The 22,455-nt window shown below is 51.5% G+C and overlaps 6 protein-coding genes across 6 annotated transcripts; 3 read left to right on the top strand and 3 right to left on the bottom strand.

Moving 5' to 3' along the window:
* Nucleotides 1–4: 4 nt before the first annotated feature.
* CTRU02_211949 (60S ribosomal protein uL22) lies at nucleotides 5–932 on the bottom strand (the record flags this gene model as incomplete). The annotated part of the gene is made up of 4 exons (XM_036725602.1): nucleotides 5–163; nucleotides 211–398; nucleotides 479–692; nucleotides 930–932. 4 exons carry the CDS (start codon nucleotides 930–932, stop codon nucleotides 5–7), a joined length of 564 nt encoding a protein of 187 aa, XP_036582807.1.
* Nucleotides 933–1,572: 640 nt separating this feature from the next.
* CTRU02_211948 (fibrillarin) lies at nucleotides 1,573–2,714 on the top strand (the record flags this gene model as incomplete). The annotated part of the gene is made up of 4 exons (XM_036725601.1): nucleotides 1,573–1,729; nucleotides 1,788–1,909; nucleotides 1,945–2,605; nucleotides 2,656–2,714. The coding sequence occupies 4 exons, from the start codon at nucleotides 1,573–1,575 to the stop codon at nucleotides 2,712–2,714; spliced, it is 999 nt and encodes a 332-aa protein (XP_036582806.1).
* Nucleotides 2,715–3,033: 319 nt separating this feature from the next.
* CTRU02_211947 (uncharacterized protein) lies at nucleotides 3,034–3,762 on the bottom strand (the record flags this gene model as incomplete). The annotated part of the gene is made up of 1 exon (XM_036725600.1): nucleotides 3,034–3,762. The coding sequence occupies one exon, from the start codon at nucleotides 3,760–3,762 to the stop codon at nucleotides 3,034–3,036; it is 729 nt and encodes a 242-aa protein (XP_036582805.1).
* A 4,903-nt stretch (nucleotides 3,763–8,665) lies between these two features.
* CTRU02_211946 (g-protein coupled receptor) lies at nucleotides 8,666–10,123 on the top strand (the record flags this gene model as incomplete). Its single annotated transcript, XM_036725599.1, has 3 exons — nucleotides 8,666–8,940; nucleotides 8,985–9,251; nucleotides 9,298–10,123. The coding sequence occupies 3 exons, from the start codon at nucleotides 8,666–8,668 to the stop codon at nucleotides 10,121–10,123; spliced, it is 1,368 nt and encodes a 455-aa protein (XP_036582804.1).
* Nucleotides 10,124–12,991: 2,868 nt separating this feature from the next.
* On the bottom strand, nucleotides 12,992–14,971 carry CTRU02_211945 (uncharacterized protein; the record flags this gene model as incomplete). The annotated part of the gene is made up of 4 exons (XM_036725598.1): nucleotides 12,992–13,677; nucleotides 13,721–14,220; nucleotides 14,260–14,524; nucleotides 14,581–14,971. 4 exons carry the CDS (start codon nucleotides 14,969–14,971, stop codon nucleotides 12,992–12,994), a joined length of 1,842 nt encoding a protein of 613 aa, XP_036582803.1.
* A 3,930-nt stretch (nucleotides 14,972–18,901) lies between these two features.
* CTRU02_211944 (purine transporter) lies at nucleotides 18,902–22,369 on the top strand (the record flags this gene model as incomplete). The annotated part of the gene is made up of 10 exons (XM_070205744.1): nucleotides 18,902–18,955; nucleotides 19,128–19,217; nucleotides 19,261–19,357; nucleotides 19,437–19,497; nucleotides 19,547–19,904; nucleotides 19,951–20,060; nucleotides 20,106–20,711; nucleotides 20,756–20,832; nucleotides 21,389–21,402; nucleotides 21,449–22,369. The coding sequence occupies 10 exons, from the start codon at nucleotides 18,902–18,904 to the stop codon at nucleotides 22,367–22,369; spliced, it is 2,388 nt and encodes a 795-aa protein (XP_070060557.1).
* Between the last annotated feature and the right edge of the window lie 86 nt (nucleotides 22,370–22,455).

The raw sequence follows: 22,455 nt of genomic DNA, 5'->3' as shown, positions 1-22,455 counted from the left end.
TCGCTTATGCGGCGGTGATGGCCTGGCGGACGCGGGAACCACGCTGCCGGGAGTTGAGGCGGACCTCCTCACGGCCAGCGACGGCGTCAGACTTCTGGACGACCTCCTCGCCCTCGGTGAGGATGAGCTCGATGTGGCAAGGGTTGGACATGTAGGGGTTGATCTATGACTGTTAGCAGGAGATAGATATGCGATCATGGATATACATACGCGACCGTGGGCACGGTAGGTTCGTCTCCGTTGCTTAGGGGCCTGGTTGACTTGGATGTGCTTGACAATCAGGTTGCCAGTGTCGAGGCCCTTGGCGTCGGCGTTGGCCTCAGCGTTCTTAAGGAGGCCGAGAAGGAACTCGGCAGACTTGACGGGCCAGCGGGCACGGGAGACACCGAACTGCTTGCCTGTTCTGGAGTTAGTATCTCTGTCCTTGTGCTTCCTCTTCGACCCCTCCACGTCGAAACTCGTTGGGGTCATGTCGTACCTTGCGCCGTGCGGCCGATGGAGCCAGCATAGCGGCGGAAGGGGACGGCCTCAGCCTTCTCCTGGACGTTCTCGAGGAACTTGACGGCACGCTGGAGCTTCCAGCCGTTGATGGCCTGAGCGGTCTCACGAGTGTTCTTGAAGGACACTCGGAGGTAGGCACCGCGGGCGCGGGCCGACTTCGAGGGGGCAATCTCGGTCGCAGCGTAACGAACCTACGGACGGTGACATGTTAGTCTTAAATGTCAAAGTCTGTTGTCCACTATCCTCGCATCATCTCATCCTCGGGTGTCGTCGAATTTTCTCCATGTCGTCCCGGCGTTTCCAACACAAAATGACGAGGGGCAACAATTTCTCGGCAGCGGCGACAGGGGCAAATCTTCTTCTCTTTTTTGGGATGCGTGTTCTTCTCCTCGCAATGACCACATAGATGGGGAGCAGCAAGCACTTACCATCTTGATCGTTGGGTGTGGTGATGGTTTCGGCGTCGTGTCGTCGTAGGCTGGGCTGGCAGAGTGAGGTTAGAAGAAATTCACAACTTTGATTGACCCTAGCCCTCCTGCGCGGGTTGGCTCGCTTGCGGATCGGGAAACGGCAGGGGTCTGCCTTAGGGCTCCGCAACCCTACGGGGAAAACTGGCGTTCCCCCAGCCAATTTTGGATATGCAGTCGGGGAAAAATTGCGTACCTGGTATCTGTCTATTTTAAAATCCCAATTGATCCTTTTTTTGATATATTCGACAGGTTTGCAGCTGTCAAAATGATGGGAATTTTTGCGTCTTGCGTGAAGGGTCGCACTACTTCCATTCCCAGGGTGGGTTGCGCGTTATCTAATCGCGAAAAAAATTATGCCGGGACCGGTAGAATAAAGTTCCGCTTTGACCAATCAAAATCGACACCCCACATCCAATGCATGTCTGAACCTTGCAAGCTCTGAAAAAGTTCTGCCAAAAAATTTCAACACCAAGCAGTCTTCAGTGTCAACCCGCCATCAGAGGATCAGCACCTGCGCCTCTGACCAATTCGACTTTTCTCATCGCGGGACTGCCAGTCTTACGTCTCTTCTTTTCACCCAAACCATCATTCGATACAAGACATGGCTCCTTTCCAGGCTCGTGGAGGTGCCCGCGGCGGCGGCCGAGGTGGCTTTGGCGGCGACCGTGGCGGTAGAGGTGGTGGCAGAGGAGGAAGAGGTGGCTTCGGCGACCGTGGAGGTCGGGGCGGCGGCCGTGGTGGCTTCGGTGCTCGCGGCGGTAAGTTTACCATCGAAGATGATAGCATGCTAGCAGTTCGAACTAACATGTTCTGAAGGTGGCCGTGGAGGTCCTCGCGGTGGCGCCGGCGGAAGAGGAAGAGGTGGTGTTGCGAAGGGAGGCAGAGGAGGCAAGCCCGGCATGAGGGGCGGTGCTAAGGTGGTAGTTGTAAGTATCAATGACGGTAATTGGGGTAACATTTACTAACATCTCAGGAACCCCATCGCCACGAGGGCATCTTCGTTGTCCGTGGTAAGGAGGACGCTATCGCAACCCGCAATATTGTTCCCGGCGAGTCTGTTTACGGCGAGAAGCGCGTCTCAGTCGACGACAGCGTTCAGAACGAGGACGGCACTACCACAACTACTAAGGTCGAGTACCGCGTCTGGAACCCTTTCCGTAGTAAGCTTGCTGCCGCCGTCATTGGTGGCCTTGAGAAGCTCTACTTCGGTCCCGGCTCCAAGGTCCTCTACCTCGGTGGTGCCTCTGGTACTTCCGTCTCTCACGTTGCTGACATTGTCGGACCTACCGGCTTTGTCTACGCCGTCGAGTTCTCTCCCCGCTCTGGCCGTGACCTGATTGGCATGGCTGCCAAGCGCACCAACGTCGTCCCCATTGTTGAGGACGCCCGTCAACCCCTGAAGTACCGCATGCTCATGCCCATGGTCGACGCCATCTTTGCAGACGTTGCCCAGCCTGATCAGGCCCGTATTGTCGCCATGAATGCCCACCAGTTTCTCAAGGTTGGCGGTGGTATTCTTATCTCCATTAAGGCCAACTGCATCGACAGTACTGCCCCTGCCCACAAGGTCTTCGCCATGGAGGTCGAGAAGTTGAGAGCAGAGCGCATTTCTCCCAAGGAGCAGCTTACGCTGGGTATGTTATGTGCGGTCGAATTCTTACAGTTCACAGGCTAACAATCGTAGAACCTTTCGAGCGTGACCACTGCCTCGTCGCTGCCGAGTACAATCGCTACGCGAAATAGATATAAGTTGTATGCGATATAGGGGAGGAATGTTAGCGGTTGAATCTGTAAATTTGCGAGATTCCCACGATGGTTGACTTTTGCTTCATGGGTTTGGTCGGTCGGACTTCATCTGGACAGGCGTTAGGAATTTAGGACGGTCTAGTTCAGAACTTGCATGTTAACCCATAGGTATCAAAAGTCCTTTGTGAATGACATGTTAATAGTCTTGTAACTGCATACGTCAAGTTGCGTGTAATTGAAGTCGATTTGTAATTGAGTTTACGGCTTAAAAGAAAACCTTGTCCGACCTGGCCGATTCCTCTTCACGCATCTGAAGTCACTCGATCTCATCTAAAAACCCCACGACTGCCGGCGACCCACGCACTGACACTCCACCAAGACAGAGCTCGCTGGCCCACGACCCTAATTCAGGGTGCGCCGACGCGATCTGCTTCTCGCCGATTTTCCACTGGTCCGCATAGCAATTCTCCTCTGCCGGCATACGGGCGAAGTAAACGATCCGCTCTTGTTCAGGTTGCCAGTCCATTGGCTCTGCAGGGCCGTCTGCACCGATGCTCTCCGCCCACGTCTCTACGGCCGTACGCTGTTGGTCAATGAGAGATAGAATTTGTTGGCGGAAGCGGAAATTTTTGAGAGCCGTGTCCGCGGGCTTCTTCGTTCCACCCCGGGGTGGTCTAGGTGACCGTGTTAGACGCTCGCGGGTCTGATGTTGGCGACCATCTGCGCTGTAACTGTATCTCTCAGAAGCTTGGTGAGTTCTTGATGAAGATCTAGGGCTAGAAGGTGGCGTCAGGAGCATGGAATAGTCTCCATCAGTGTCCGGTTCGAGGTTCAGCCGTCGGCCGTGCTTGCGGTCTCGGTGTGATCGAGGTTGCTTACCCGAGTCGTGAACGACTCGGCTCTTTCGACCCCCGTTATGGCTCCTTTGGGATCGCAAGGCAGCGCTGTCAACTGGATCACGCCTGTCCAGTTCGAATTCAGCTCCTAGAGCAGCTGCTTTGGGCTTGCTAGAGCTGCGGTTGGATCTAGGTCTCCGCGGCGTCATAGTTGTTAGGTTCAAGAGGGTGTGCTTAGTTGCGGGAATAGCGGGCTCTCCGATTAAACTATTCAAAACTCCGCCTGGAGTTGTTGGGTAGATAGTTGCTCAGCAGCGTACATTTGTAGGCCCGTTGTATTATCGCGTGGTTTCAGCAAGACGATTCTAGTAGATTGGTTTTTGGTCTCGAGACAAAGATGAAAGAAATTTAGTGATGGAACTTACGTACGTGCGAGTCTTTCTGTAATATAGCAAAGGCGTTGAATCAGAGTGATGTGTGAAGGGGGATTGGTTCAGCCTGGGACTCTTTCAACATCGCTTTGATTTTCCAACAAGCCGGCAGACCGAAGCAGTAGAGAGCGGGAGAATAAAACGGGTTCGTAAGCAGCAATCTTCTGGCACATATTCCCCCATTTCCTCTCTTTCTTCTTTTCTTCCGATTCCGCTCTTGCAACTCCAAATTAGACCGCAATTTAATCTGCTCTTGATCATGAGTGGTAGGCTGCGGCATACTGCTTTCAAAGACGCAGAACTTGCAGTGTAATACTAGACACATGTATCAAGTCACTGAAGGTTGTTCTGTTCCGGGTCTGGGAGGTATTGTGAGGTATTGCGGAAGTGGTTTCTAGACATTGTCTGCAAACGTAGGCTTACGACGCGCTCCCTCCAATGATCCCAGCACTATGAATCTTCCTTCTTCAGCAAATTTGAGCCTTGTTGGATTATCATGACCCAAATTATCTCACAATTATTGACAAGCGTAACTAGAAAGCGTGTTCTTTTACCGAACACCAAATCTGAACAACTAGGTTTTTGTTCTTCTTATATGTGATACACCTGATCACACCTTTCATTCTAATGGTCATAATCACGTTAACTCAGTTGAGTATTTCCAGCTCGGATGATTTAAGGGCTCAAAGATGGCGAGACTCACCTGAACACCGAGTTTTGAGTTGGCGCGGATACTAGATAGCGACCGAAGCTGCCCAGGGGTCTCCGTAGGCCGAACGATTTTGATATATTTTGTGGGAGGCCTTCAGTCAATTGAGCCGCGCGTTCCCTTCGACAACCCAGTTATACCATTTGCTTGGGACCATATAGGCATGGCCAGTAAATCATGCCGACTATAGAAGCGGGGGACGCTCTCATTTAATAGCAATACATTGGCTCATGCAGGAATCTCCCCTGAGGCAGAGCGATTTCGAGGGCATGCTTCTGCCGGGACAAAGTCATGAGCCAATCTCCCCTTACTAGACTTGAAGGAGTCATTCCGTTTCTGGCTCACCATCCGGCTGTACTTCGCCATGGCGACGGGATAAACAGTTCTTGGAACCGTCCGAAGAAGCCCCATACATGTCCAAACCTAAATGGTTGTCACATCCGTGGTTTAGTCCTTAAATGTGGCGCATCCTCCCTGTGGGTTAAAGCCTTGGTCGTGCGAAGGCCGTTCCGGGTGACAAACTTGAATCCAATGGAGTTCTTCTTTGGATGTTAGGGATCCGCTTTTGACGAAAACCATAAGTGCATTGGTAGCTGTCAAAAGCTCCCCGACTTTTGGTGCTTTGTCGTTGCTTGATATTTGCATAGTATCGAGGACTGGATGTGTTCCCAGAAGTTGGGGAAGCGATGGCATAATGGCAAGCCGCAACAACAGCTGTCGAGATTTCTGTTTAAACAGTCTTTTGGAACACTCTGTTGGTCATGCCTTGGGGAACCCATTGCGTTCTTGAGAAATATTAGTTCAAATGCTGGCCAGGGATGCCAAATTCACCCCTGACTGAATGAAGAGCAAGGGCATTCCAAGGTGGCATCACATGGTCAATGGCCCTGATCGAAACACAGACGAAAACTCCGATAGCTAGCCGACCATTCGGCTTCTTAGCAGGCAAGGTTGCTTGAACGTTGGCTTATGTGACATATATTTTTAAGATGAAATATCGTCGCCGATAAGGCGCTTGTGGTTTCCGTTCCTCGGAATCGTGATGCATCACCAGCCTGTTCTACACTATTAAAGCTGAACGAAGCCAAGCCGCCAGACTGTCCCCGCATTCATCTTAATCTTTGCTGAAGACTAGAAGTGGAGAGTGGATCACAGGCCCATGGTCAAGTACCTATGGGAATATAACCAGCCAAGACATCATCTGAGATTTACTCTGAGAGCGCCTTCAGACCGATGGCCTCACTTCGGCGCACGCTTCATGACCACGAAACTGCTGCCCCTTACCAAAACACACGTCCGACAGTGCCTGGAGGACGAGTTGTGTCGCAGAGCAGAGCTAAGGCTGTCTCGCGTAAAGCAAGATTCTGTGCTAAAATGGCGGAACGTAATAACTTTCTTGTGTGTTTTCAAGTATGTGTTGTATACCCATCAATTATTGCCAGTAGGCTTCTACAGGGCCATTCAATCCACACCACCTATTGTTACCCTGGGCATGGGAAGAAAAATGAAAAAGGAGAAAAGAAAGGCATGACCAAGGGGAAAAGAATAATGGCTCTTGAGGTGCACTATGCTCACCAAGTGAGGGACAGAGAATGGCCTCCTGTTGTGCCCTACAGGTGGAACCGCAAGGTTGGTTCGCGTGGGCTGGAAAGACGGCGTGTTTTAGCTGGGGAAGTCTGTGGTTGCAGTTTCCCAGAAAAGATACCCACCATCCGGGAAATGACCCATCTTCCCCGCCGTCAGCACGGGGAGTGGATGCTTTTTTGGGGTAGAGAAGGCGTCCCCACTTGAGATGCTACCCTCTATTGCGTCCCAGCGAACCACGAAGCTCTTTGGATCTCTATCTCTCTCTCTCTCTCTCTCTCTCACACACACACACACACACACACACACACATCCCAGTCATGGCTTCTTTGGCACTGGACTTCACCAGAAGCCTGCAAACTAATATAGGAGTCGCTTCTCATTACCCCGCTAGAATATCATGGCTCGCCAGGGTTGACCTATGACCACCAACACAAATCTCGCTAGGATCGTTTTGTTCATACTACGTTTTGAGTCAGCGGCGCAGCTTTACTATGCCCAGAATGGTGGCCAATCTAGTTCATCCAATTCGGGCAACTTGATTCACCCAGACACGTTTAACCATCAGTCTGCAGCACGTACCTGGAGGTTAGCTACTTCATGCAGGCGGCATCCCAGTTCTTGCTAGTCTATCGTCGGGTCTGGTTTCCAGACGAAAGCGGACCATCCGGACGGTAAGATCACGTCCTCGGCCGTGTCAACAATAAACCGTTCCCCAATTTCACGAGGCCACCCGGAATGTGGCATATCCACGTGGTGAGCAACCGGCTCACTGTCCCCTCAGTCAGACCAAGGGGGGTTACAGCGTGAAATAACGGAAGACGAAAACATTTTCCGTATGGATTAATGCCTTAGCCTGGAACGAGTAAAATTCATGGCAGGCCATACCGCAGCCTCACTAACGGTAGGTGGTGTCCAAAAACAAAAGGAGCTCTCACCGCCGCGTTACAAGGCTCCTACTTCTCTCTACCTACCTGCGCCATGTTGCTACAAAGTTTGGACGAGACTATGCAATGCAGCTGTTGCTGATGGCTGCCTTTGCTCCATCCCGCTCTATGTGTAGCGTACTGATAGTATGCAGTCACCTATGGACTGCGGCCCTTGGCTCGCCTTCAGCGAGATTGATCTGTGGTCTGGAAGGATTTTTTGCGGTCAAGGCAGCCCTGCCAGCGTCGCCGAAATAGGGAACATGAGTCGTGCTGGTTCTATCTCAGGAGACGAGGCACAAGTACGTCTACAATATGCGACCCCTGTCCCATTGTGGCTTGACAAGGGTTTCACTAAGACGAGTGAGGTCGACGGTTTTCTTAGAAATCGTTGGTAGCGGGGAGCTAAAGAGCAAGCCTGAAGGTAAGATGGTTCAAATGCTTCTGCCGACTATTCCGCTCACCACCGCTTTGGCCATGAATTATTGTTTAAGCCACGCAAAGCATCGTGACTAGAGGGCAAAATGACGAACAAAATCGTCTTCTCTGGGAGAGCTGACAAAATAAATTGCGATCTGGATTGCATCTCAGGAACAATAGAAGGCCACGCGGTGACATTGGGAATAACACGCTTCGAGGTCTTGCAACCTCTTTTTACCCCCAGTAATGCCACTGTAGCCAAGCAGCCAACGAGGACCTAATTCCCGGGGAGCGTTGCGATTTACTCCAGTTGTGGGAATTGGCGGGGGCAACCCTGGCGTCCCCAGGTTCGTCCGACCCCGCGCCAAGCTGGTTGTGTGTGGGCTGGCACTCGCAATAAGCTAGGTCCTTCACTTGGCCTGTTCCAGTTACGACGACCGTCATCCTTGGAAGGACCATGGCGACTGTATCCAATCTCCAACTTCCACCAGGGCCATCGACGCCCTCCATCCCGCTTTCCGTTCCAGAGCAGGTGCCTGCGACACCCTGTTCCGACATGGAGCACGCTTTCGACGTAATCCTGGCCAATCCTGGTCAATTTTGCCCTGCACCACCCCTGCAACAAGCCATGCGACAGTCGAGGGCTGGCGCCGCCCCGACAACTTGATGGTTAGCCTCTGTTCTTCCCTTTTACATTTTGCCGTCTTTTCCATCACTGTTCGTTCCGTCTGGTTCTCTCTTTTGCCCCCAGATCATGTTGGTTCTGGGACTCGACACGGCCTGGATTACATCCGCTTACACCCTCTTGCAGCCCATCCTGGTCAGGTGCTTGCACGTCTGGAAGGGGAAGGCGGTTCGGAAAGGTCTTTAATCCCATCCCTTTTACGTTGCCGGAGCTGCAGGATACTTGAAGGCTGGCCATCCACCAGACCTATGCTCGAAATTCACTGGCGACATCTCCCGTCCGGCCATCATTGGAGTCGATATATACTGGACTTGAAGTCGACCGTCGATATCCGTATTCTTGGGTCACTCAAGCACCATGGACCCACAAGAGGAGGGAGTGTATCTTGACAAAGGAGACTTAGATCTCCTGAGCATCATTGAACGGACGTGTTCGGTCTTCTCGCTGCTAGGATGTCTCTTCATCATCGTCACGTTTTGCTCATCCAGAGCTTTTCACAAGCCAATTAACCGACTCGTCTTTTTTGCATCTTTTGGTAACATGATGACCAATGTCGGTACTCTTATGGCAAGGTCATACATTGGTTCGCCATTATCTCCTGGATGCCAGCTCCAGGCGTTCCTCATCCAAATGTTGGTACAGCCCCCCTTCCAATGACCTCAACTAATCACCGTAGGTTCATGCCTGCTGATGCATTTTGGACGCTGACAATGGCGATCAACGTCTACCTGACATTTTATTTCAAGTTCGACGCTGAAAGGCTACGCCGAATGGAGATTCCATATCTGATCTGCTGTTACGGCATCCCATTTGTTCCTGCCTTGGTTTATGTCTTTGTTACGAACGGGAAAGGGCAGAGAGTCTACGGCAATGCAACTCTATGGTGTTGGGTTACACCAGAGTGGGAGATTTGGCGGATTATCACATTTTACGGACCTGTTTGGTATGTGCCTTCCCTAAGCTGATGTTGTTATATCTAACAGCCCAAGGGTCACCATATTGGTAACCTTCTTCATCTACATTCGCGCTGGTGGTGAGATCTACCAGAAACGCAAGCAACTCCGCAACTTTAGCTCCTCCGACCCAGACCCCCTCAGCTCGTTCCGCGATGCCCTCACTTCGACCAAGACTACAGAAGTATATGTTACCACCGAAACAATCGACCAACCCAGCGGCTCCATCGGATTGGGTTCGATGGCGAGGCGTGGATCAGAAGCCGGACCTGGACCCCGAATGCCTAATGCTGCGTACTCTGTCAGTATCTCCGCGAACCGTCATGCTCGCAGCGCATCACAGGATGATGCGGTCCTCCCCGCCGAAACCGTAACGATCGAGCCCGCCTCCACCCAACGTCCGATGAATGCAGCACGCCGACGCAACTACGAACTTAACAATGCCGCTTGGTCCTACACCAAATGTTCGATTCTCTTCTTCACAGTCATTCTTATCACTTGGGTTCCCTCGAGCGCCAATCGTGTCTACTCGGTCATTCACTCGAAAGAGTCATCGACGCCGCTCGCATACATGAGCGCTTTTGTCCTTCCTCTGCAAGGGTTCTGGAACGCTCTGATCTACATAGTAACATCCTGGAAGGCTTGCAAGACACTATGGACCGATATTAGATATGCGTCTCGACGCCCGGACGTCACAGAACTCGTCGGCAGCTTCCGTCACAGCGACCAGTTTAAGATACCAAGCCAAGGCCGCAGGAATAAAACATACGAGACCGAAAGCATGACAGAGCTGGCAAACAGCCGACCAAGCTCGAACGATCAGGAGCAGGAGCATGAGCGGGAGCAGGCATCGCGGTCATGAGAGGTGCACTTATCATTGCGAGCGATTTGTGGAAGATACCCGGTGCGCATGCAAGTGTTATTCGTACTTTGAATTTCGCAAACAACATTGTGGCAGTGCGGTTGGAGTTAGCGGCACGAGTTTCATTTGTCTCTATATAATTGTCTATGAAAACATTCTTGCCATATACGTACTTTACTCAAATACGCCGTCTATTGGCCGTCACGTTCTTAACCCCTTTTGAATCACCTCTTCAACTGCAAGGCAGTGTGGCGCGAAGCTAGCCGCACTAATTCCACGTGTTATTCTCGTGGTAAGACCGCGTCCTTGCTTTTTTCGACGGTTTGGCCCGCCCGCAACTCTAACACTGCCTATTTTCGTCTCGTCTCGTTCCCCATCGCAGTGGCGTTGATTTGGGATGGTTCTTACTACACCAAACGCAACGCCATGATCGGCGACGAGCGTTCTGTGGACAACATTTTTTTCATGTTTGTGTCAGATGGCCTAGCGAATCACATCGGAAAGAGGATTAAAGACAGGAGGCATGCTAGGATAAAAGGGGGGGGGGAACCGGTCACCGGCTGTGACTGCCCTCCTTCACAATGGCTGCAGGAACGCGGCCTCCTGTGGCTGTATGTAGTTGCCTTCTTCTTTCATAAGCTTTCATTCGGCATGGAACCTGCGCTATCCTCAGGGGCATTACTGATTCTGTTGGAGGATTCTTAGGCCGAGGGATTTCTGATTGATTGCAAAGTTTGAACAATGCAATGTTGGAAACTTACTTGGCATGTCTGCCCCTATTCCCGGGCAGGGATCAGCTGCAGAGCAGTACCATCCACTTTCCAACCCGACGGATTCTGGAAAAGGCGCAGTCCAATCAATCTCCAGAGCGTGTTATCCGGGCCACCAATTCCACTCGCGATTATTTCCCACGGGAGTAAGAGCCCAACTCCCCCATGTCTTGGCTCGAGTCCAGGGTCCTCCAGCTTTTTTTGCCCCAGTTGCTTGTTTTGTTTTGGACCAAAACAGGGCCACTTTGGTAAGCTTACTGCTCCTGCTCTGCCCCTATGCCACAATCGCCACGCTCGCTATGATTACCCACCAACCTTCAAACCCAAGTCAACTTGGATTGATGAACAAAAGTTCAACTGACTAGGTGCGCATAATGGATTATTTCCTGTTATGCACCGCAGGATTCAGATCCTTACGTTGTCATGTAGCTTTGCACAAGCCTTGCTGGCGGGTTTAACAAGGAGTTGCCCTATCCGAAGATCCCTTTCTCAACCGAGAGCAAGCCAAAGCAGGAAACCCTTGGAAATATTGCATTCTCCTGGCTATCCATTGGGCTAATAGCGAATCCTCGCTTCTTTGACTGTACAGAACCATTCCAGGATGCGTCACTCGAGTGATGATTTGGTAAATATTTGGGCTAGCAAACTTTTGATAGATTGAGTGTGTCTCCCAGGGACCCGGGTTCATAAGCTTGCATGTTCTTTGATTAAATTACGGCCATCCTTTTTTCACTGTAGTGTGCTGACTCGTTTTGCATCTAGAATGGTCCAACCTGACCACCCCTGCTCTGTTTGCCTCGCCTAGTCAACGGCACAGCACTTTTCAAACGGCTGCCCCATCACTAAACCGAAAAAAAGCCTAACGAGCACAACCCACCTGCGGCAGACGCCTGTTGAGGTCGCATTCGTTGCAACCACCGTTAATCCACGGAACCGTGGTTTATGTGTCACCACAAAATCCTTTGGCACAGGACTTCTGTCAATGCCTGCACCAACGGCAGCACGAATGTTACAATGTCATCTGACGGTAGTCTCCCAAGTTTTCCGATATCCCGGGGAGGAGTTTTGGGTTTGGCAGCTACGTCTGGCTGATTGTCCCGGCTGGAACATCAAGCCGTGAACCCGCAAAGCCTGCAAAAAATTTACGGACGTCCAGAACCATGCTAGTTAGCCGCTCGACTTGCAATGGCCGAGGGACAACGCTGCAGCGCATGAGCTAACATGTCAAATGAGGTCTCCTTGGTTTGGTAATCTAAGCAGCTTTTGTCTAAAACTATCCCGTTTTCATCAAGGTGAAATTCTTCCTGTTTGCTGAATGCATTGGGGCAGTTGGAGCTGGGATGCCAACTGTCTGGTTTAGCATCGACATGGATCTTCCTTACGATCAGCGTCATCAAAGCCACCTGTGTCGCTGTCGCTATCAAACTGACTCCGGTTATCTTAACCTCATCGCAGCAAACGAAAAAATCAATCAATCTCACCGGTGCTACTCCAATGTTCATTGGAGATTGAAAGCTGTAAATGGGACGATTCCCTCGATTGTGTCCGCAATCAAGCTGTGCCAGCTGAGGTGGATTGTGTGGAGAAGGCAGGGATATGGAAAGCTCGGAGCCAACGTCCCATCAGCGTGGAGCCAAAGGATCAAAGCGGCATCCATCTTCTCTGTGTGAGAGGTCCAAGGTCAGGCCTGTCTTGATTCCCCCGAATGATCCGAACTTTTCAGGAACGCAATGAATGTAAACCTTATCCATAGGCTCGTTTTGGTACAAACTGAAGTTCTATGAACTACAAGAGATTCACCTCTCAGGGTCTAACCTACATCATCCTGCCGCCCACACGGCCATGGACAATCATAAAAGTCCTAGCCGGCCAACGCAACTCTCAGTCCTGTAAACCTGTAATATCTTCTCACAGTCCCCCAGAAACCCGACAAATGGAAGGGCAATGGTGAGATAGGGTTCACACGCCTGGTCCTAGTGGATCTGCTAAACTCCCAAGCAAGGCGAAGCAAGTGGCCAGTGGCCATCTAGGGTATTGTTTTAGAAAGAAGCTGGCCTCCAACGCCATATCAGAAAACATCTGCTCCTCCAACTCATGTTCATGCATCCTTCACCGCCTCTATGATGCTGTATTCCCATGCTGTTTTCAGCTGAGCACACTCTTCAACGATGTCAGGGTGCTCCCACCACCACTTGTCAGCAGTGATGTACTGACCCCAAACTTCTCTCCAAAGCATACGCCCGACCAGGCTGCGGAGCTCCTGCTTAACGGCTCTCTCCGCAAGCTGCTCGGCGTCGGTAGTGGCTGTATCTGGCTTACCGGCGGGCGGCATGGCGAAAAACTTCACTGTGGTGATGGTACTGCCTTCAGCACGAAGGGAAGCATCTGCCAGCCAGAGAGGAAAGAGCTTGCTTGGGTTCATGCAACGGAAGTTTTTTTCTAAGTTAAAGATGAGATTGCCTTCAACCCATGCACGCATGCGAGGCCCTAAGGTACTGGTAATGGGAAGCGGATCGATTAAGGTTAGGTGAAAGGTGCCGCCGACAGAGAGACATCGATGGACGTTCTTGAGAAGACCGGGAACCTCTGGGGATGGAAGTAACGCTGGAAGGGCAAGGGAATAGACAGCTCCAAACAGCGACTGTGCCACAGGGAACGCCGACGGCGAAATAGCCGGTACGTGGATCGGGTGGATGTTAGGAAAAAGGGTGTGCGATAGTGGACCGGATGATAAATGATAGACTTGTTTGTTGAAGTGAAGAGCGGCCAGGTATGAGGTTGTTGCTGAGAAAGTTAGTCAAGCCAGCGACCGGGCAGCTCTACATACCTTGCGTCTCGTAGAGGGCTAAAACCTTTTTCGCTTTAGCAGGTGTTATCTTGTTGGGGGTGTTCCTTGTTTGGTCCAGATTGATTGGCTTGTCCATGTTATGTAACGAAGAAAGCATCCATCTCTTCTTTTCCATCTCAAGTTCCTTGTATAGGCTGGCGTCACTTGTGTCGCCCCATACCTCCTTCAAGCGTAACAGCCGAATGCTGGAGCTCGCGGCAGCCATACGCCTCACCTCACGTTGCATCCCATTGAGGTCCAACGACATGGAAAGTTCACCCTCGACTTCTGAATTTTCCTGAATTGTCTTCTTGTGCATGTGATTTTGCAACTCTAGAGGAGGGCCGCAGTCCCAGGCATCAGGTGGTTTCCATGCATCAGGGTTGTTAGGTTTAAAGGCAATAGTCCAGGAAGGTACTCTTCGGAGGGATTTCTTTGGCACTGGCTGTCCCGGGAAGAGGTTGACGGGAGTGTCGAGAGTAATAGGCACTTGGGGTCTTATTTGTTAGCGAGGCTTTAAAAAGAGCCACGTTACTTACTGAATCGCCGGGGACCTAGGAGGTGTTGGAGGCTCCTCCTTGACTGGCTCTGCTGTGATAGAGATGTGCGAGATCATCCCGGCGAGGTCATTCTCGATCGTTCGTGGCAAAATAGTCACTTCGGTGCTCTTTGTGATAAACGAGGTAGGTCCGAGTGCCTGCACATAATGAGACGCCTTAGCAGCCATGGATTCCGCGACTGAAGTGTTGCAGGGTGAAGACGGGGCTAAGATGGAGTTGTCTGTCCACTTTGAGAACACAGAGTCTATGAAACCTGACATCAGTGAGCTGTGGCAAGGCTTAAGGCATAAGGCCACATACCTCGGTTGGACGAGCTTGGTGAGTTTAGTGAGGACTCGATGTAGTGCTCTGGCAGGAAGGCTGGATCGACGGTAGTGGCTGTGGTGATGGGACTGCGGGGAGCCTCGGATGGGGGTGGCCCCGAGACTGCTGAGAGCAGCGAGCCTCTGTAAGCACTGTCGATGCTTGGTGCCTTGAGGGCTGTTGATTTAGTGGTCGAGGTCAGTGTCCTCTTAAGACTCTTAGATCCGAAAAAACTGAACGGCTTGTTGTCGGATGACGACGAGCTTCGAGTAGACATGGAACTCCTAGTCGCGCGCACCTTATCCTTCTGCTCTCTTTCCGTGGCTTTGCGCTCACGATGTTCTTTTCTGGACTCCCTGTCGGGATCAGTCCAGACGACCTCCCACATGGTCGGCGATCTGGTTTCGAAAGTGTGATGCTGACAAGAGAAGGGTGGATGTTGATGATAGCGATGCTGAGAATAAGTGGACTGGTCGGATCAGAGTTTGAGACCGTAGGCGGAGCCGGATTAGAAATCGCATGTCCTGAACACGCAAAAGATAAAATAGTCTGTGATCAAGCCTTGGACTTCGATGGGGCCAAAGGCGTTGTCGAATCGATACTGGGTGTGGAGATGAGTGAAGATAAAGTCAAGATACAGTTACTGTCGACGGTAGAAAGTTGCAGAAACAGAAGGTGAAACAGCCGTGATGCCCGAGAGCCCAAACTACCAAGGAGAACTGCAGAGGTATAACAGTGCGATGCAAGCAGCCGAGATAACGAGGGTTCATCAGGAGAGGAAAAGAGACGAAAAGGAAGTTATCATCGGATCGGCAGACTTGAGCGGTGTGGGGTAGAAAAGATATGGCTGATGTAAAAGACGGAACAAGTAGACTCGGCGACTCAGGAGGCCAGAGCTGCGGCAGAGAAACGCCGCTAGTGTATCAAAAGAAATGCGAGCCTGCATAGAGAGGCTGAATGAGGTAGGAGTCAGCAGCTGGCGTCCCTTGGTCGTTCTTGCTACGTGCCCGTCGTTTTGGGAGCTGCACTTGATACGGTGCCGTCTGCAGCGTGTCGTCGCTTTGTGCCGAAGGTAATTGGCGTCGTGTACTTGTCAACGGATAGTTTACTTTCCGTATGTCGGACGACCCTGCGTAGCAAAATGGATAGAGACGGAAGCTGAGGACAGGACTCTTACAAATGACACTTGTACGATGGATTACCATTATCCCAAGCAGCACCTGCTTCAGCGAATGATGGTGCGTGCTGGTCTAGTTAAGTACAATATCATAACCAAGAGGATCAGACGCAGCTCCCAGTCCATCGCCATTGTGCTCCCTAGCTGGCGGTACATCAGATCAGGACTAACACGACAGGCCCCTCGTCCCTGAGCCGATAGACCATGCAGGAGTGTGAGATTTTGTGGCGTTCATTCGGTCATGTCTTTGGAGGCCTGTACATTTAGAACGCCATCATTGGACCCCCGTCGGCCAGTATTTTTCACTGTCTCAATCCGTCTACTTTTCATTGCTTTTTCCCCAACATCTGGCCAGGGTTACCCAGTCAAAAACTCGTCACAACTGTACGCCCGAGCCGTAGCACCAAGCACAGCAGGCTTGTGTGAGCTATCATGTGGATGCTGGGGACATTTGCTGTTTATTTTGCTAATCAACCTGTTGACATTAATTAGGTTTACAGAGACGAACGAGTTGCCCTTGTCGTCATCTGAAAGACCGATCAAGCGAATCAGACAATGCCCTTAGCATACCGAAGCTGGCATGTAGATAGATAAAGGTTGATAAATATGTTTGTAGTGTGGAATTCAGACCGGTTCGTTGGAAGCTTTGAGCAAAGGGACTGGCATGGAATTGGGTCGCCGACCACATGGCAGCTCAAGCGCGAGCTTGGGCCAAACTAATGGGCCAAGCGACTGAGGTGAGCTAACTATGCAATCGAGCGGCAAGTGGATGTTTGCTTGATCTCTTCACACTGCCATCGCACCACTCTAGACAGCTGTAAACTGTGTTCCTCTCTCACTGTGCCTCGCCAGTTCGAACTCGTAGTCAAAAGCGGAAGTATACAGTCGTACTAAATCTCCCGGAAGATGCAGTGTCATTAGTTGTCAAATGTGCAGTTTCCTTTCTTTGATCCCGAGTGAACGTTTCGTGGGAATTAGCCGTCGCCAAGGTATCTGTTTGGAAAGAACCGAGCAGGCTTCAGACTCGACTAGAAAAAGATGACAGACACGGTGGCGCAATGAGGTTAGCTGGCCTAGTCAAATGGTGTATCGCCGTTCAACGTGACTGGCTGAGTGAGATGGAGTGAGAAGCAGGACAAAATGGTCGCCAGGATGTTGTTGACGCGACCAAGAGAGTTGTAGCCAGGGGGCGGGTGGATCTGCAGGGAGGCGGCAGCCGATGGCAGGGCTATCTTGGCCATCTCCCTGAGCTTCTGGGGTTGGGGGTCCAGCTCTGAGGGAAATGGTAGCTGTGAATGGCTAGGTTTCAATATCCCAGAGGGCTGGCACTGCTAGTGGATCTATGTCAGGGGGGCGTCCTGAAGCCAAGGAATGACCAGACCAGTCACAACTCAGCGATGCATCTTTCGGCCAAGCCAGAGAAGCCGCAGAGTGATCAGTGCCACCTCCCTCTCCGGCCGCAGGCAATTTCGCGGCTGACCTTACCTATTGGAGCAAGTTTGTGGTCAACGACATAGAAAGCAAACTTGCTGCCCATTGCTTTTTCTTTCCAACGATGACCCAACAGTTTGAGGTTTATACTATGTAGTCCGCGGGAGGTGCGCCTGTCTCTCCGAGTACTCGAAAGACCCGGTGAAATGGCAGAGAGCTCCAACAGTCAACGCCAGGACGGACGCCCAGTTCACAACGCGCCAAACATTTAGTCACTGCCATGAATGGAATGACGACTCAATATTGAAGAATGCCGACAAAGGCGGCAGCCACGTGAGCGAACGCCAGTCGCCGAACTTTTGTACGTTGGTTCCCCCAGGCGAGGAGAAGAGCGGTTTATGTAGCGGTGCATGAAAAGCACATGTGACACGTGTGTCTTGAGGGTTCGCAAGGAGACTGCCCGAGGGCGGACAAGTTGTATTACAAGCAATATCAGCTGTAGGCAAACATTAAAGGGGATTGGCGCAAGAAGTGTGGAAAAGATGGCAAGCCCAATTTCGGTAGGCGACAATATTCCCGCAATCATGCAGAGTACCGTTGGTCGGCCTTGGCGACCCAATTAAGGATGTTCGATGTATGTCTTGCTTCCATAGTTCTACTCAGGACAATAGCCTGCAGGAACTCTTTCGTCCCTGCCTTCTATCATGGCCGCTGTTACCTGGGTGAAGGCCGGTAGGGAATAGATCAAGATCTGATAGATGGTCTGTATGGTTTCAACCAAGGGACGAGCGCGGTTGTTCTTTGAAGCTATCATAGTAGTGTCCCAGATCAAAGATTTGGGCCAAACTAATTATATCAACGCCAAATGCGGATGAAGATACTTCGTCGCTATCCTGAGCATTGCGGCTGATCAGCCAAGGCATATCTGTGTTGGTGGCTGGATGAGGCTTTGGAGGCGTTGCGCACAGATTGTTGGTCCTCAAGAGTCAACGCATCATCACTAACATATTGTGTGATAGCGGACAATCAATAACTGCAAAGTTGGGGTGTATCGCCTAGTCGCGACGAGATTTTTCATTGCCCGAACTCGAACTGAGTAGGAGCTATTTTGAGGTCATTTCCAAGTTGGATTTCCTCATCGTTCCTTCCCCATCTATACGACCTATTGGAGCAGTGGCGTTAAACGTGCCTCCAATTCATCCCCTTTTTGAAGGCAGGCAGCTTCGGCCGCCCCCTAAACTCCTGCTCCCTACGGTCCTCAAAGCCCGTCCGGTGATGGGCAAGTAAGTTAGCACCTGCCAGAACGTGGACAGCTGCGGCGTGGCGGCGTGGACCTTTCTCCCGCCCCCACCTCCACGCGGCATTGGCGCTGCATGAGAAAAGAAACTCTGACACGCCTTCTTTCACCGGCGCTGTTGCCAGGGGATTTCCCATTAGACAAGGCAAGGATATATCTCTTCTGCCACTTTCGCCGTTTTCCGCGCATTCCATCACTGCTCCTTTTTTCTTTTCAACGGTGCAGCCCGCTCCCTCAAGAGTAAACACCGCAGCCCGCCACTCTTTCCTGCTTGGATTGCGACCTTCCTTTTGCCTTCGTGTGCGCCCAAGACATATCAACTTTGTTCTGTACAAAGTTCGGTGTTACCACTTCGTCGCATCTTCCTCCCCGACTTGTCCGCCCACCCGCCCGCAGGCTCTCCCTCCTCCATCATGAGCAACATGTCGACACAATCCAACATGGAGCGCCTGGAAGTCGATCCGTCCGTAAGGTCGTCTGTTAGCCGCACTCGCTCAAGGTTTCGCCGTATGTGGAAGACGGTAGACCGAGTAGACAAGACTATTTCGTCTTCCACATTTGGCCGTATCTTCAGATTGGGAGGGAGTGGTCATGTATGTTGCCTGGTCGCTGGTTCAGCTGAGATACTAACCCGAGCAGCCTAAGGAGATTCCCGATTCATCCTTTCTAAGGGAGGTTCGCGCAGGAGCCACCACATTTGCGACTATGGCATACATTATCGCCGTGAATGTAAGTATGATATCTTTCGCTCCAGACGAATCTGACAGAATAGGCTGTCATCCTTTCGCAGACCGGCGGTAACTGTGTCTGCGACCTGGAAAACAGGGCCGAGTGCGACACCATCGAGAGCTACAAGACCTGCAAAGAGGGTAAGTGGTCTACCCCCTGGCTGAGGATTCCTACTAAACCGTACAGATGTCCGACGCGATTTGATTACCGCGACCGCAGCTATCGCTGGTCTCGCCAGCTTCGTCTTTGGCTTCTTCACCAACTTGCCAGTGGCCTTGGCGTAAGTATTCCTAGAATTGAGATAATGAACCTCGCTAAAAAAAAATTAGCCCTGGCATGGGACTCAATGCCTACTTTGCCTTCCAAGTGGTTGGCCCCAATGGATCCGGGACCATCCCTTACCAGGTCGCCTTGACGGCAGTGTTTATCGAGGGTCTCATCTTCATCGTCCTCGCCCTTACTGGAATGCGCCAGTGGCTCGTTAAACTCATCCCAGCGACCATTAAGACAGCGACTGGAGTCGGTATTGGTTTCTTTTTGACGGAAATTGGTCTTTCTTACTCGACCGGCATCGGTGCCATCACTGGAGGCTGGAAGGCCACTCCTCTCGCCATCGCTGGATGTCCTATTGAGATGATTGATCCAGTGACACAAATGTGCAAGGGTGGTTTGATGTCCAGTGCAAAGGTAGCTAGTCTTCATTTTATATTTCGGGTTTTGCTAATGACAACAGATGTGGACTGCCATCTTCGCCGGCGGTGTCGTGACGGCCTATCTTATGTCATTCCGTGTCAAGTACGCTCTCATAATAGGCATCGCCTTGGTTTCGATCCTATCATGGCCGTAAGTTGCTTGCCCTGCGTTTGAGTATCGCTAATAATCCCTTAGTCGTAACACTTCCATCACATATTTTCCCTATACCAAGGAGGGGGATGCTCGTTTTGAATTTTTTAAAAATGTCGTCTCATTCCATCCAATTCAGAACACCTTGAACGTCCTAGACTGGGATGTAACCAAGAACAGCTCTCAGTTCGCACTAGCTCTCTTTACCTTCCTTTATGTCGACATCATCGACGCTACCGCCACTCTCTATTCGATGGTTCGCTTTTGCGGCGTGGTTGATCCCAAAGATGGGGACTTTCCACGATCCACTATTGCCTACTGCTGCGATGCGGCCTGTATCTCAATTGGGGCTCTGTTTGGTTGCTCTCCCGTTACGGCCTTTATCGAAAGCGGCGCAGGCATTGCCGAGGGTGGCCGCACCGGCCTTACAGCCATGGTCACCGGGCTCTGCTTCCTCATATCCATCTTTTTCGCCCCAATTTTCGCATCAATTCCTCCTTGGGCAACGGGATGTACACTCGTTTTGGTTGGCTGTATGATGATTCGCCAAATTACGCAGATCAACTGGCGTTACATTGGCGACGTCCTTCCCTCGTTTGTGGTTATGACTTTCATTCCATTCTCATACAGTGTAGCCTATGGTCTCATTGCGTAAGTGACCCCCTCATGAATGAGTTCTTATTCTAACGAGGCAGTGGTGTCTTCGTTTACACCGTTCTCAACGGCTTGATTGCTCTGACTGTATGGCTCTCTGGAGGCAGACTGGAGCCTCGTGAGTACGATATGAAGGAATATTGGTCCTGGAAGGGTTCTGGAAAGCAGCCCTGGTTTGTTCGGGCGGTTCGAGCCCAGGGTTGCTTCGGTCATTCAGATAACGACAGCAAACGCTCATTTAACATGCATGATGCTGACCACGAGAGTTCGTTCGGTCCCAGTTCACGCCTCGGTTCGTCACACCAGAAGGACGGCGTCTCCATGGTAGCAATTCCACCGCGTGCAGTCACAGTGCACTCGATTAACTGACTGAACTTTGAGAATTTGCAAAGAGTTTTTTTCTCATCGAGATGTGGTCATCAGTGTAGATAGCAATTCAAATGATAGTTGTGATGATAAAGTTGTGCCTTCGGCAGATCATTGACCCTGGCCCGCCCCACATGACCCACCAAAGCTCTTGAATACCCAAGGTACCTTGCAAGTACGTCAACTGTTTTCCACGCCCCAGCGCTTCATTTCGGAGCAGCTTTCAGCTTACAACAAACGTCAAGATGAGTGGATGGAACACAAGTACGAACGCCCTCCCTTCTTATGAACGCTGCTAACATTCACAGTCGAGTCTGATGCAGTATGTGATGCCTGAACCACTGACATGATGCAAGCTAACCGCTCAGGGTGTCTTCACCTACCTGCTCGAAAACCTCGGCGTCAAAGGCGTCCAGTTCGAGGAGCTCCTGACGCTTTCCCCCGACGAACTGGCCCCGTTGCACCCCATATACGGAATTATATTCTTGTTCCGCTACCCCTCCGAGGGCTTGCCTGCGCGCCCGCAGGAATCCTACGACCGAGACGCCGCCGAACGACTCTTCTTCGCACAGCAGACGATACAAAATGCCTGCGGCACACAAGCACTCCTGAGTGTTGTCCTCAACAAGACGACCGAAGTAGATATCGGCGACAAGCTCTCTGAGTTCCGCGAGTTCACCATGGTTCTCCCTCCCGAGTTCCGTGGCGAGGCCCTCAGTAATTCGGAGCTAATCCGCGACGTTCATAACAGCTTCGCCAAGAGCAGCCCCTTTGTCGATGAGACACAAAAGACTGGCGAAGCCGAGGACGCATTTCACTTCATTGCCTACACCCCCATAGATGGCAAGCTATACGAGCTTGATGGCCTCCAACCCGCACCTATCTCTCACGGCGCCTGTACCTCGGACGAGTTCCCTACCAAGGTCACTCAGATCCTGCAAGACCGCGTCCTGACATACGCCAGCTCTGAAATTCGTTTCAATGTGCTTGCAATGGTACGTGATCCTCGCATCGCAGCCCGTGAAATTGGCGATGCCGAAACGCTCGACCGCGAGAACGAAAAACGCCGAAACTGGCGATTCGAGAATGCCCTTCGTCGGCACAATTTCGTCGGCTTTGCTGGCGAGGTTCTTAAGGGCGTTGTTTCGCAAAAGGTGGAAGGTGGCGATGATGCATACAATGCTTGGATTAAGGAGGGCCTCGAACGTAGAAAGCGTGACGAGGATGCCGTAAGGCTGCGGCGGAAGATGGGCGGTGGAGGGGACGAGGATGAGGAGATGGAGGGTTGAATGATACCAAAAAGATATATGACTATTTACGAAAAATCAACTCCATCGCCCCGTGCAATGTTTCTCAGCCCCCCCCCCCCCCCCCC

Source organism: Colletotrichum truncatum, assembly GCF_014235925.2.
Source record: "Colletotrichum truncatum strain CMES1059 chromosome Unknown Contig_0008, whole genome shotgun sequence".
In the NCBI taxonomy this organism is placed as follows: Eukaryota; Fungi; Ascomycota; class Sordariomycetes; order Glomerellales; family Glomerellaceae; genus Colletotrichum; species Colletotrichum truncatum.
The sequence above is the reverse complement of the archived record's forward strand: the minus strand, read 5'-3'. Positions and strand labels throughout refer to the sequence as shown.